The sequence below is a fragment of the Grammomys surdaster genome, unplaced genomic scaffold (assembly GCF_004785775.1).
Source record: "Grammomys surdaster isolate TR1022 unplaced genomic scaffold, NIH_TR_1.0 255, whole genome shotgun sequence".
In the NCBI taxonomy this organism is placed as follows: domain Eukaryota; kingdom Metazoa; phylum Chordata; class Mammalia; order Rodentia; family Muridae; genus Grammomys; species Grammomys surdaster.
The window spans coordinates 3738084-3753371 of NW_021604696.1; the positions used below are offsets into that span (position 1 = coordinate 3738084).

The window sequence follows — 15288 nt, forward strand, 5'->3', positions numbered from 1 at the left end:
AGGGAGGGAGAGAGGGGGAGGGAGGGAGGGAGGGAGGGAGGAAGAGAGAGAGAAAGAGAGAGAGAGAAGAGAGAGAAGAGAGAGAAGAAGAGAGAGGAAGAGAGAGAGAGGAAGAGAGAAAGGAAGAGAGAGAGAAAGAGAAAGAAAGAGAGAGAGAAAGACGGAGAGAAAGAGAGACAAAGAGAGAAAGAGAGAGAGGAAGGAAGGGAGAAAGGGAGGGAGGGTGAGAGAAAGGGAGAGGGAGAAAGGGAGAGAGGGAAAGGGAGAAAGAGGAGGGGAAGAGAGAGAGGAGAGATGGAGAGGGAGAGAAAGAGGGAGAGAGAGAGAAAGAGACGGACGGACGGACTGACAGACCCGGGATTTATAATGGTGGACAATCATCAGATTCTTGTTGAGAATTCTAAGGATGATGACAGCAGAGGCTTCCACGGAAGAGCAGTCATTTAAAGTAAGGCTGTTTTCTGAAGTAGGCAGTAACATTCACAAAACCAAACAATTGCTCGGCTGGCCTCTCATTTCATTGTAACTACATAACCTAGGAAACCTTTGACATATCGCAAGACTGAAACTGCATCACTTCCCGTTTTCCAAACATGGTATCCTTTCAATTTAGATTCTGATTCATGTGGCTAAGGAACAAGTACCCCTTACCAGAAGAAAAGACTGATATGAACTAATACCATTCTCTCAGTGCAAAACATTCCGTCCTCTTAGAGTGTCAGCTCCTCTGGGAGAGGGGAGATGTGGTGGAGGAATTCGGCCTGCATCGGCTGCCCGGACCCACCTTTCCTCCTTTCCAGAGGTAAGACCAGAAACTGATGCTGCAGGTCCACAGCCATTTACAGTGTTGTCCAAGTGCCACTGCTAGCCTTGAAGGGAACACGAGTCACCAAACTATTTGGTAATTCATGCTTTAGACTTTAAATCTCCTTTCCTCAGTAAGAAACAGGAGGAGAATGACAGAGATGCAGAACACTGTCACTTAACAGCCTGTCCCTTAAACAAACAGCTACAGTATCGGCCTCTCAAGTCACTGGTCATTTCAAGGAGTCTGCTGCCACTCAGGGAACAGAAATTCTCCTTGCTGGTAATGAACAACAAACAGGCCACAAAAAAAAAAAAAAAAGGAAAAGTGTCTAATCTCATTAGACAGGGACAAGGATGCAATGAAGAAAGGACACAGACACACATGCAGAAGACAGGGGACTGCGTAGGCCGTGCTTGCTCTGACAGAGTGACCAACTGCAGCAGCAACCAGACATTTGGTGTGTGTGTGTGTGTTTTTTTTTACATCTGCAGTGAGGAGGCAGCTGAGCTAATCTCAGTAGGCCGTCTCCGAGGGGTAGCAGTGCCAAGCTGCAGGCACCGGGAGGAGGGAGCTGTGGCTGGTTGCTTTACTCTATTGGTTGGTTTGTTCTACACACAGTGTCAGCATTCCCACTGAGACAAGAGCACAGCTTTGCCACTCCCATGAGCCTCAGGCCTTGGTGCTCTAGCAAGGCCACACCCATGCCAACAGTACACACTCACTCAGGGCTCCCTCTGTCCCCCACAGCGAACGACAGTGATGAGTACTTCAAATAAACAAATAATGCCTGATCCACTGTGAAATAAGACTCCTAGTTACACAGATATAGTCGTATATATGTTGTTTATTAGCACAAACAATCCAAAAGAGGACTTGGCCAAAATTATGCAAAACTGTAAAAGTTAGTTTTAGCTGTACTGCTGCTTGAGGATTGTAGTCCCTGAGTACTGTTTTAAATTTTCTGGAACAGGATTCAAAACAAAATATTCAATGACAGCTTTCGATAGAACTCTTCCTTTTTCATTCTGTCAAAAATAAGGCGGAAGCAAGCCTGCTTTCGCAGTAAGTGTGTGTGCATGAGTGGGTGGGAGGAGAAGGCTTACAAAGGCAATCCTTTCAAACAGGAATGCATTCACTGGGAGTCACTACAGTGGCCGCATCATTTACTAAAAGTAGTCTTCCAGCCCCTCCAGCTCCATCTCCAGGGAGGAGTTTAGGGAAGCCAGAGCAGACGCAGCATCCATGGTCTTCTGGGCACTGGGTTTGTGCTGAGGCGCTTCTGGCTGGCCGGCTTCCTTCTTGGTATCTTTGCCACCAGTTAGGATCCGCTGACTCTCAAAAAAGAACTGATTCGGATGATTCAAAGAAAAGCCACAATCATCCACCTGCCGAAGGAAGCAGATTTTTATCATATGAGCACACAGCAGAGCTAGAAACAAAGCTTTCAGTGCTGTCCTCACCCCACTCACAGCCTCAGCTGAAGATCCTGTACACACCCAGCTCAGTCCATGCTGGCTCTGACTCCTAGCCACTATCTACAGAGTAGACGACACAAAACTGCTCAAACACACCACACACACACACTGCTTCCCTCCTCCGCTCAGAGTAACCGAGCTGCACCGCTGTGGACAACTACTCAGCGCTCTGCATCCTATGTGCCCTCAATCCCAATGTCTGTTGATGAATACTCTACAGGGCTGGCTGGAAGTGCAGCTCAGTGGTGGGGTCCTTTTCCCAGCACAGGTATGACTTGAGCTCCAGCCCCTGAACAGCAGTACTAGAGCTTGGGAAACAAACCTGGGCAAGTCTCCATGTTACAGTCTCGTTTGGTATAATGAAAAGGGGAATCCTGTAATCCATCCTGGTGTAGAAAATCTTCTCTTTAAACTTAGTGGGAACCTAGGAGTTTATGTACCACTGAACTTTGAGGATTAGCTCGTATTTCTCATTACTCTATGCCTTTAGTAAGCACAAAGAATGGAGGAGCAAATGGTGCTATTCTGATTGTGATCCTAAAATTTACCAATAAAATAAAAGTTCTTACTGCTGACCCATTGTGTGCATGCATGCCCACCCACTGTGTGCCAGGTATCATAACCACATTCTGCTCCATGCACTCAGCTAAGGTGTCAATGGTTTTCAGAGTTCTTAGGTAACATAACTGAGAAAGAGGGGTTGAGGACCTTGCCCAAGACTACACGACCAAGGACAAAGATTACTGGTATGATTGTCCTTGAGCCATGGTGAAAGTACTGTAAACATATACAATAGCCATTCCTGAAAACTGAGAAGTCCTTTATGTTCAGTGTGTGGTATAATACCTTGGGAACTTTTACTTAAAAATGTGACCCTTGAGTCACTTTCTTCAGCTCAGTTAATGGGTTGGACTGCTGCTTCTGTGCAACACACAACCTAACATGAACCGTGACCTTCTTCTGTCTGCAGTTACAGGTGACAACAGATACCACTAGGCCTGAGCTTTGCTTGGTTTGAAAAATGTGGTATCTTCATTTGATATTTTTAGATCAGAAACCACTATGCTATGCCTTATTTATCCTACCATTTATTTACTTATTTGGTAAAGAGAGTGTCTGTATCCATGTCTTTGGCTATGTGAGCCTGGCTGGCCTTGAATTTGTAATTCTCCTGCTTCAGGCTTCTGAGTAGCTGAGACTACAGGTTTGTGGCCCCATGTTCCGGCTTTTAACACCTCACTCTTTGTCTTGAGCTCACTTGTACATAACAGGTATCTAATGAAAATTTACTGAGTTGAGCCCAGAGCAGTCAGTCATATACATGGCTTATATATACATGGCTGTGTTACAAGCAGTAGGTTCTTAGAACACGAGAATGCCTTTGACTAAAATTAAAGCTCAGGAAACCCACAGCCTTGTCTTCCTAAGCTAAAAAGTCGTTTTCAGAAATGGAAATTGTAGGGCCACAGACAGATGCCTATCACTCTGGCGAGATGCGTCAGAGAAGGTTCTGTGGGCAAGGCTGTGTGAGCTGGGGCTGGCTAAATGGAAAGGGTAAAAGCCTGGAGAGGCAGGCCAGTGGTACAGAGGCTGCAGAAGCCGAGCAGGGTGATGAGGGGATGGCCTGGGAAGGCACACAAGAGAGAAGAAACAAGGGTAGAAAGACTCCGGGAAAGTCAGAGTCTGTCTAGACATAACTCTCTAGGTGTAAGGGAGTTGGAACTGTAAGAGTCCCTAAGGAGGAGAGGGGTGTGTGATCAGATCTACAAATAATATCTGGTGGATTCACCTGGAATGGGAAGGAGAAAAGGGCCTGCTGTGTCTCAAAATGAACCCTTTGTAGGATGGCCAAAAAAAGGGGGCTTCCTGGTGAGAAGCTCCAGACTTCTTTAGCAACTAGTTAACGTGTGTGTGTGTGTGTGTGTGTGTGCGTGTGTGTGTCTGTTAACTAAAACACGGTTGTTATATATAGTTTTAACACACACACACATATATATTTTACCCAGATCATCAAGAGAACAATCTTTATCTTTTTAATGAGGAGGCTGCTTAACTTCTAAGTGTTTCCTTGATACTCTATGATAAATTTATAATTTTTATTAACAATACATTTATAATTTATAAATTTATAATTTTTATTAACAGTGGCATAATTTATGAACTTCTTTATTATATCTGATTTTGTCCAGTTCCTGAAGGACCTGATATGTTTCATAAGAAGTTCAAACATTTCAATCAGCAGGTGTCACATTTTACGAACAAGAGACCAGGAAGACACTATGGTTCCTTTAAATTGAACCCCCTCAATGTATAGACTGGCAAACTAATGCCTACAGACAGGAAATAGCTTACCCAGTTATCAAGCTAGTAACTGGATTTATATGAATGAAAATGCATCTCCAGCTACACCACTCATGGGTATTTACCAAGGTCAGTATATTGTAAAAATATCTGTGCACCACTCATTACTGTAACCCTAGTCACAAAAAGTAAGTTATGAACCAACCTAGTGTCCAGCAACCAAGGAATGGATAAAAGAAAACATGGTACACACACACAATGGGATATGTGTGTGCATCATGAATGAAGTTATGTCATTTGTGGCAAAGTGGAGACTGGAGTTAATCCTAGTAATCACAGTATGGCAGTCTGCGAGAGACAAATATCCTCTTGTCCCTTGTGTGTGGTCCCCAGACTTTACATGCACATTAAAATCGTGTATGTGTTTATGGTATGAAAGGAAACATGAAACTGTTGGAGGGAACCAAAGGTCTAATAAGAGGGTAAGAATGGGGGGGGGTGTGTGTGCTCAACACACAACACATGGAAAATATGCTACTATACACACAGTACCACATACAGACGGAAGTAAACAGAACTTAACAAAACACATAAAATGGAGGCCTTTTGACTACTTTTCTGACCATATTAAAAGACTTTATGAAAAGTCAAATAAATTGGCTTTTAAATATTTTTTAAAGCTTTATTTCTTTTTATGTACGTGCATACGTGTTTTGCTTGCATGTATGTAAGTTACCCCAGAAAAGGATCCTAGATCTCCCAGAACTGGAGTTACAGACAGTTGTGCTGGAGACCAAACCCAAGAACCACCAGAACGCTCTTAACCATTGACCTGTCTCTCCAGACCCTTTAAAGATTGTTTTTACAAGTCAAAAAAAAATCTAATACCTGGCAAAATAGTAATATAAGGAGAATAATGAAACTAAACTGAGGTCTCAGAATTCATGGTGAGCAAGATAAGACACGGTAAGCTTTCTGAGCCTCACTTTCTCATCTGTGAAATGGGTGTGATAATGGTGCTATGACATTGGGTTGTTATGGGGGAAACCAGTGGAATATAAAGTTTAAAAGAGTTGTGGTTCTTGGGAATCCAAGTCATGTGTTTTAAGAGTCAAGAAAGATAAACCATCGATTAAAATGTGCTGGAGTTCCCAGAAGAAAGAAGTCATTGTGATGCCTTTTCTTCCCACTTTAAAGAAACCCAAACTAGAAACTGTCAATTGCCTATTACAGGTATGAGAGAGAAATGGAACTGAATCTAACCACAAGGCTATACTCAACAGTTCCTTGCTTTTTACATCAAAGGGTTAATAAAGGGAAGAAATGTCTTAACTTTAAAATATATTTAAGCACTTTTATGAATTTCCATTTTAATACCTTTACTAACCATTTGCACCAGGGCCAGGGCCTTGAGACCAGCTGCCGTCATGGTCTGTGTGGTGTTTCTGGCTTTCTCTCTCAGGCACACAGGACCCTAACTCATTTTGCTAGACTTGTGGTCTGGAAGCTGCTTGTTAGTGTGCTGAACGTTCTTCTGACTGAACGGCATTTGTGGGTGAGCCCTGTCTCCCTTTTGTGTTGAAGAATATGGGTCCATGTAGTCTTCTTTTGTCTTGCTCAGAAAAATAAACTCGGTTTGCTTGTTTAGGGAAAGGGGACAAATAGAAACCAGGCCAAACAATGATAGTAAGCTCTCTTTAAAGTCAACTTGTGGAAAAGGACATTATCTGAATTCCTCATTTCACAATTGCTATTTTCTTTATTACTCACCAAAATCTACAACTCTGTCTGACTCCCTCCATGCTTGGGAACCTAAGTACCATGATGTGGAAACACATCACCATCGTACTTCCTAATCCCCTGCTGCTTCTGCCTCCCCTTCCTCACTGGCTCTACTGTCAGTGATGGTTTCTTTGTAGATGATTCTGAATTATGTTTGCACATGGTATTGGGAGATAGAAACACTGTGGTGCCTTTTCATCATTACACACCTTGTGTTGCTGTGATAAAATAGTCAAGATAAACAATCTGTAAAGGGGGAAAGGTAATTCAGGCTCAGAGTTCTGGGATTTCTGTACATGGTCAATTGTCCATGGCTGCCTGTGCGGAGGCAGTAGATCATAAAATGGATGGTAGAGCAAAAACCAACATCCCAATGTCTTCCAGGGCATGATCTCCATGACCTAGCTTCCTTCTACTGGATTCCATCTCCTAAAGGCTCTACTGTCCCCTTTGGTACCATGAGCTGGACATGGGTCTTTGGGGGACGGGATTTCAGATATAAAGCATGTATCTTACTAACCTGGAAGGTCCACAGAACTGGTCAGAACCGGGACAATGTTTTATAAAACCCATTATAAATTTCATCTTTTGAGAAATTGAAATCCACAGAGAGGTCTTTAAAGCAGGTTAATGAAATAATTAAATTCCACTATTGTAAATATCATTCCCTGCTGTATGAAGAAGGAAGAAATGGCACGAGGCACGTGTAGATTCTGAGGAATGATTTAGGAAGCTATGACGGGGTTCTAAACACGAGATGGTGGTGTGGCTTTAAGAAAATGTGATAGGCTTTCACAAGACTTCTGTAGCAATTTATACGATGGGGAAGAAGTTATGCTCTAGTATTTGGAAACTAAGCCTCCAGTCAATATTCAAAGGGATCAATTTCTAAAGAAGCCATTTTCAGTTAAGACTCAGAAATTAACCTATATAAGGCTTGGCGTTTCTACTTACAAAGCTTACAAGAATGCAAACGATACAGGGCAGCAACATGCAACTGTCTTGAACACCACTCCTCGGGGCTGCAGAGACGGCTCAGTGGTTAAGAGCTCCGGCTGCTCTTCCAGAGAACCTGGGTTCAATTCCCAGCAACCACATGGCACCTCACAACTGTCCACAACTCCAGTTTCAGAGACCTTCACACAAACATGCATGCAGGCAAAACACCACTGCGCATGAAATACAAAACCAAAACCCGAAACCACCAAGCAGACAGCTTTCATTAGGTCAGCTTTTGACAGCCACTGGAGGAGTCAACATATTCCACATGACGACCTTAGGTCTCGGATGTCTGCTCTGGCAACTGCAGAAGGGACAAATGGAGCAAATGCTGTTTACCTATGGGATATCCGGGTTTTAATCAAGAAGTTTTGCGATGACAGCTTGTAATGAGGCAGCTGGTGTTACCACAGAGCCATATGGAGCTCTCACAGGGCTGCAGCAAATGGTATCAATTAACGAGTTCATTTTCAAAACTTGCTCTTAAAAGTGAATTTCATCACAGAGACCTGGGGAAAATGAACCCAGAGGTTTACAGGGGAGGAAGATGGGATGGCAGGAAGTGAGTAATAAAAATAGATTCTATTTTTACACTCTAACAATAATAAATGAAGGTATCTGCATTTAAAAATCTATAGTAATAGATCTAGAGAATACAAACAACCTTCTTTCATTGGTTTACACACAGTCTAAGCTACACTATTTCTGGATCTGAAAGGATTTCCATGCACATCTTCAGCAAGCTAAGACAGATTTTCAAACAGGCAATTGTAGCCCTAGTTACACTGGATACCACAAGAGCATGTTTAAGAACTCAGCAAGCTGGGGTGTGACTCACTTTGTACAGTGCTTGTTTATTATCCCCAGACTCAGAAGGCAGAGACAGGGGGATGAGGAACTCAAGTTCATGCTGGGGCTACATAGTAACTGACGCCAGTCTGAGCTATATTAAACAAAACAAAACAGAAAAGGGAAGATAATTTAGTATGCCTCAATCTTTATTTTTAAAAATTAAAGATGAGAGAGAAGATCTCAAATTTTGAAAGTTTGGAAGCTTTTTACTTAAAAGGTTCACAAACGATTGAGAGCATATATGAAATTAAGTCTCAAGCTAAGCAAGCAAAGCAAGACACTGGGTCCTAATGTGTAGCAGTCTCCTCTGAGATTGAAATATTCCATTTGGGAGGGGAGCCTGTGAGACAAAGGTGCTATAAAATGTCTGTGTGTGGGGAAGGGTGCAGCTGGAATGTTCTAAGGGAAAGCTCCTTGAAACACACAGGTTAAAAGAGATGAAATCTCTCACCCTGCAGGGAAGCTTCTTAAACCCACGAAGTAAACGATTCAATAAGCTTCAGGAAATCCCTGAAAATGACTAGATTCACTGGGTCTTCTTCCTCTCTAAGCACATATAAGCTATTAGCACTGCTCAGAGACTCTCAGAGAAGCCAAAATTTCTGGAAGAGGTAAGCTAAGCTGCCCAGAGAAAGTCAAGACCAGCCAAGGAAGCTAGAAAAGTCTGAGACCAAATGTGTCACCTTGGAAGGACACTCATATCTGCCGAGCTGCCTGCAGGTTGTACAGTGGGCTCCAGGTTTCCTTTACTCATGCTGGGGTGGGCTTTGCTGATGTTGCTCTTGTAAGTAACCGTCACCCATATTCCTATGTAACCCAATAAAACTCACTGGCTCACCAGGTTGGACTTCTGGTGGTATCTACACATTGGTCTGTTGTTGGTTTTCATGAATACATGTTTGTTTCCTTCCTCCCAGAAACTGCCACACAGGTGCTCAGGGAGCAGGACATTCAAGGCTGGTGCTGAGAAGCCCAGACATAGGATGCTATATGGGTCCTGCCATGATCAAGGTAAAGAAACTTTGTTGTTGCTTACAATTTTTTTATGACAAATATTTCAAATTTTATAAAAATAAGCTGTGTTTTAGAAGACAGGATTTGTGGTGGGCCCATTTCTAGCTCTAGATGTTCCTTTGGTCAGTGGAGACAGGTTGAGTGAGCCACTTGGAATCACATACATAAGCCATAGTTTATGAGTTAGATCTGCTAACCTTGAAAGTGCCTCACTGTTTAGTATTTTCCTGTCTAGAATCACCTCAAGATTTCTTTCAACTCTAGGAGCAGATACAGAACATGGTTTGGCTATTAGACCTTTACTGACTTAGACAGCCCAGGTTCAAATCCATGTTCCAGTCCAACAAGAACTTCCCCAGGCTGCTCAGCTTCTCTCTGCTGTGCTCATTAATGTGTTACAATAGTGCCTGGCTGTAGGGCTCAAAGAACTTAGTGACACGCCTGATATGAATTAAGGGTTCCACAAAGATAGGCTCATATTATTTATCATTTTAATTATTGATAAGACAATTTTCCTATGAACGTTTATAAGGAAATTCAGCAATTAAAGAAGGCAGAATTTTTAAAAATCTTTGACAACTTAATAGAAAATATGATAATAAAATTTAGCACAGTAGCTGATAATGAGTTCAACAAATGCCGTGCCTTTCTGGGGAGTCTCAGAATATCACACTCCACAGCAGCGCACACAAGGACTCAGTGACAAACTATTTCAGGAGGTGCGCGGACCTCCAAAGCGGACTCTTAGATGTGTGTTCCGGGTTCAGAATCCACATCCAAATTAGTGGCTGTGAGTGACGGCTTAGTGGGCTGGATTTGTGCTAGAGATGTTTTCTGTTGGTTTGCATAGAGCTCTGAATGTCCACATGAATGCCTGCAGCAGGCCACACATCCTCTAGTGTACCACTTTTCTCCTAATGGCAGCCAGCTTCACCTTTGTGGGTTATTTATCCTGTCCTTGCAGACCTCTCGAGCCTGTGGTTCTTGCTTTCCACATTTCAAGCCCCCTGTGTCAGCTGGAAGCACTCAGTGCTCATCTAAATTACCCATCAGGACTTCAGTGGTAAGGAGGCAGGCACAATCATCATCCCATTTCTTGACTCTGTTGCAGTTACATGCAACTGTTTACATGTTACATGCAATCATATGTAAACAATGGTTCTGCATACAAACATAAGAGCCCTGGGAAGCACACTAGACTATTATCAAGCAGCCGTCACAAATATGTCAGACTTCCTTTGTAGAAGATGAAAAGTGCCGCTGGTTCTTCTGGACAGGTATAGCTATGGTTCCAGATCTAATAGTGTTGAAGAATTGGCAAACTGAGACCCATGAGTCAACTCTGACCCTCTTTACAGACCAGTGGCTCTTGACCTCCTGAATGATGCGACCTGTTAATACAGTTTCTCATGCTGTGGTGACCCTCAACCATAAAATTACTTTCATTGCTAGTTCATAACTGTAATTTTGCTACTGTTACAAATCATAAACATCTGTGTATTTCAATGGTCTTAGGTGACCCCTGTGAAAGGGTCATTCAATCCTAAAGGGGTCATGACCCACAGACTAAGAACTGCTGTTAAGGACAAAGTTCTCCAAGTTCACAGCTATGACTACATTATTTCCTATGATAGCTACTGCAATGTTGTGGCACAGTTGATTAGTTGTTGACAGACATCATAAAGCCTAAAAGTTTTCTAATCTGCCTCTTCACAAAAAACCTTATCAACCTTGAACGTAGACATGGAGCGGTGGGTACAGCTACAGTGTGGCCGGTCCTCTTATGATGCATCTTCCTCATAATATGTCTAGTTTTGTATGTTCCATCTTGGTTGTTTGGCCCTTTCACAGACTTTGTAAGCTACTTAACACCAAGCCATTATAAAAGCACCCAACAAAACACAAAGCAACAAGCCACATACAACCAATCTATAAAGGTAAACAATTTACTTACATTATGCGTCATCTCGAAGTACTTCTGACAGGCTACTTGATAATGACTCCCCTTTACCAAATCCAAAATCTAAAACGAATGAGGAAGGAAAGAAACACAAGTTAAGTTTCTTCCAAGCCACTGCGGCCACAGTTGTTGGCCTTCTCATAATCTCCATTCCAAAGAGGAAACTCAATAAATAGATCACGTAGTGTACTGTGCTCCTGCAGCCCGGACAGTGCAACGATGCTGAGATTATCCAGGAGTGGTGCAGCTCAGCATTAAAACACAGATGGCAAGTGATAGCCAGTGAGCTGTCTGACCTGCGGCCCGTGGCTTTTAATAACATTGCTTTGACAACAAGATGAGAACCTGGTGTTTTGACTTTGATGTTTACTGTCAGCATATCATAGTGCAAGATCTTTTTTTAAAAAATGCTGTCTCTCTGAATGCAGTAATCCTATAATGGAGCCATGAAGCAATCAAACACACTCTTCAGACTTATTTTCACATCCCATGTTTATACAGACACAGCACTAACACTGCTGTAAATCCTAGAGGAAAACTGAACTAAACCGCTCTAGGCCAGCCTAGAGAGGCAACAGCTTACCTCCAGGCTGTCTATTCTGTAATGAAGTTACAGCTAGAAAAAGCTCAGCAGGACTCGAGAGTGACGAGCCTATTCTGAGCATCTCTTAGGAACACCATCCTGTCTTTTTTTTTTTTTGGTTTTTTGAGACAGGGTTTCTCTGTGTAGCCCAGGCTGGCCTCAAACTCAGAAATCCGCCTGCCTCTGCCTCCCAAGTGCTAGGATTAAAGGCGTGTGCCACCACTGCCCAGCTCATCCTGTCTTTTGTAAACACAATTTGCCTTCCAATCCTACTTCACACAATCTCTTTAGGATGGTGTAAGTGCCTGTCCTCATCAGCAGAGTGTAATGGTGTGAAGTTTCATGGTCCTTTGACACTCCCAAATAAACATATATTTTAGCAAGCTAAATATATATCTGAGCCATTTAGCAAGCACAGAAAAATGCTGGAATTAAGAGATAACCTCAAAAAGAGATGATGGGAAACAGAACTCTGGAGAAAGGTTAATTTGTACCCGCTTTCAAAAGGCTAACTTTCCCGCCACAAAGGAAATGAACACAGCCTAGAAGTCCTAGTCTTCCTACCACAGAATATTGCTTTATAGTTTTTGACAGAACCCAAGAAAATCACAATTGTAAAAGGGGCATCACGCACCAGCAAGACTTTGTTAAAGGACTGTTTTCTTCTGACTGTCTTATACCCAAATTTTATATCACCTTCAATTAACATTCTTCTGAAAAATTTGTGTAAATGTCAACCTGTCACAGAACCCAGGATTCTGTCTACCTCTATGACATGTTTTTCCTTAATTAGAGAAAAATGAAAAATAAATAAATTAATTAAAAATGAATGACAATAAATAAAAAAATAAAGTCATAAATTTTGTAAGTAATACCAACACTCTGAGCTTACATCCCAATGCTTTTCCACAGTCACTAAAGCTATGTAACGATGAACCTGCAATTCATTACAGATAACGTAACAGCAGACTAACACATTTGAACTGTCATTTCAAAGACTTCAAATGCAAATTTAAGATGTGATGCCATACATTACCTGAAGATTAAATTAATTCCGAGATAAGACTGAACCATGCGGTATATTTCTGATTCTTTTCATGTACAATTAAAACAAAGACTGGTGCACCCATGCAAGTCGAGCTTATGTCTGTCAGTTAAAGCTACCCAGCATGGGTGGTTATTCACATGTAAAAAAATTAAAGTGAAAAATAAGACAGAATGTGTGAAATGCAGACCTAATCGAAAATTCCAGGGTTTTGCTGTAATTGTTGTTGTTTATTTGTTTTTAGTTAAATTCAGATTATGAACAGGGCTATCTCTACCATCACCCACCTTACAAAAAGAGACTCTTCTGTAACAAAAATATTTAGGTTTGAAATCACTCACCCATCTATTTTAAAAGAACCTTTCCTAATCACAGCACAGCATATCTGAGATGAACAAAAGATTTGTTTAACCTTAAAGGTCTGATGAAAGCAAAGACAATATTGGGCTTTTGTTGTTGTTACTGTTTGTTTTAAGGCAAGAAAAACTGACAAATTTAGAATAAAGGAGAGGAGGCAGAGGAAGTTTAAAAACAAACGTGTGGAGGAAAAAGTGAACCGGGGAGAACTCCAAGAGACGGAGTACTCTGAGGCAATTAGGGAACACTGTCAGATGCTATTTTTATTTCAGACAAGAAATGCATCCTATTAAAACAGAGTCGCCTGGAGCTCTCATTAGGGACAGGATCAATTTTGACAAGAATTAAGAAGTTATGTCTGGCTTAATCTAGTTTTCCATAGAGGACTACACAAACAACTTATAGGCTTTCAAAATTAAAGAGAAAAATGTACGGCCACCTAAGAACACAATGATTAAGAGTCCAGATTATGATCTATACTGCAGAGAGGCAGGCTGACAGGCGATCTCTCAGGGCTCAAGTGAACTGACTTTCTCCAATCCGGACTCCTAACTGTAAAGGACAGTCTAGGGACAGAGGGCATTTCTCCAGACTCTGGGTCCGGCTGGTGGATCCCATCAGGATGAGAACAGAGGCAGTGGTGAGAAGTGCTCACACTTGGGATTGAAGCATTTCCTAACAGGCAGACACAGTTTCTTTTTCCTTTTTTAAATTTTTTTTTTTCAAATCGTAATTTTTACTTATTCACACAGGGGTTATAAACACAAAAAGGCAGGATGTGGGGAAGGGGATGATACTGGAGCATGGGTGTTCAGGGGGAATACAGATATCTTTCAGAACAGGGTATTGGCTGGGTGTAGGTTCAGGGGACAGGTCACTATGACTCTGCCTATGACTCGCTTGTCCTTATCTAAGTTGGTATTGTCTGTCAAGGCTACCTATTTACAAGGTCTATGACTACTCAGGCTGGTAAATTTCCACAAAAGCTGCCTGTTTACAATAGCTTATAGCCATCTGTTTCAATGTTTCCACAGAGACCCAAGACTTGGTGTTAGTATACATGTATGACAGGCCTATTGCTTATTTTAGGCCTATGGCTGATTTTAGGAGTTTCTAAGAGGCAGGTACTTCACACAGAAATCCCCAAGCAGAATGGGTCCTGAGGCTTCACAACAGAACACTATACATCACTCAAAACCACCCTGCTCAAACGCTTTTCTTAACATAATGAAGTAGGTTTTCAAAAACAATTTGTCTCTAAGAACTCTTCAACAACGGACACAAGGCACATACACAGCCTTCCCATCCTCATCTATTAATTGTACAAACTTCACTACGACACTTGGTAGACGCACATAACATCTTCTGATCATCGTCTGTCCCTTAATATCCTACCCTGCTCCTGTCTCCCACTGTCTCCCTCCATGGTCACGTGTTATCTGCACTGCTCTTCCGTTTAATCATGACTGTTATATGTACATGCACATAACCTTATCAATACAGTGTTTAGTCCGCTTACTGCTGCTTGTATGTATATGAGTCTAGGGATGACACTTGGTATTGGGTAAACAGGTTAAGGGGCTCATCCATGGGGAGACGGATTCTCCCTCTCTTGGCAGCCATTAAGTGACTGTAGCTCTCCATCTAGTGGTGGTGCCTTGTGAGATCTCCATCAATGTTGGCATGTCAGCTGCTGTTCATTTCCTGAAGAGGAGTTTGTGTGTGTGTGTGTATGTGTTCAGATCTTGCTTAGGTAACTCATGTTGTTGAGGTGGAGTGAGGACAGCATCCCTGTCCTGTAGAGAAGACACAGCTTCTCAGCTGAGTTCTTGGTCTTGTAGCTCTTACAATCTCTTCACCTCTCTTAAGGGAGGTGAAAATGAGTAATTTTTTTTAAATGATGCCGCTGTTTCTTATATGTTAGCATCGTCAGCAAGACAGGCACGGATGCAATGGCCAGTGTGCTGAGGGACTTCAAGGCAGGAAATAAGAAGTCGGAAATGCAAGCGAAAACCAAGATATGCCCCAAATACTCTAAGTTTGTGATAAAAAGCACAATTATAGGTTCAAGAAATCCATGGGTTAGAGATTTAGCTCAGTGGTAGGGCACTT

The 15288-nt window shown here is 42.1% G+C and overlaps 1 protein-coding gene across 2 annotated transcripts in view; it reads right to left on the bottom strand.

The window, feature by feature from the left end:
- Positions 1 to 1634: 1634 nt before the first annotated feature.
- The window catches only part of Prim2 (DNA primase subunit 2), a 205486-nt gene continuing 191832 nt past the window's right edge, over positions 1635 to 15288 (bottom strand). For both annotated transcript variants that reach the window (XM_028775407.1, XM_028775408.1), the window contains exons 13-14: positions 11186 to 11254; positions 1635 to 2193 (exon numbers count right to left, since the gene is read on the bottom strand). In XM_028775407.1, the coding sequence (XP_028631240.1) occupies positions 1975 to 2193; positions 11186 to 11254 (288 nt within the window). In that variant the 3' untranslated portion in view covers positions 1635 to 1974. The remainder of the gene's footprint in view (positions 2194 to 11185; positions 11255 to 15288) is intronic.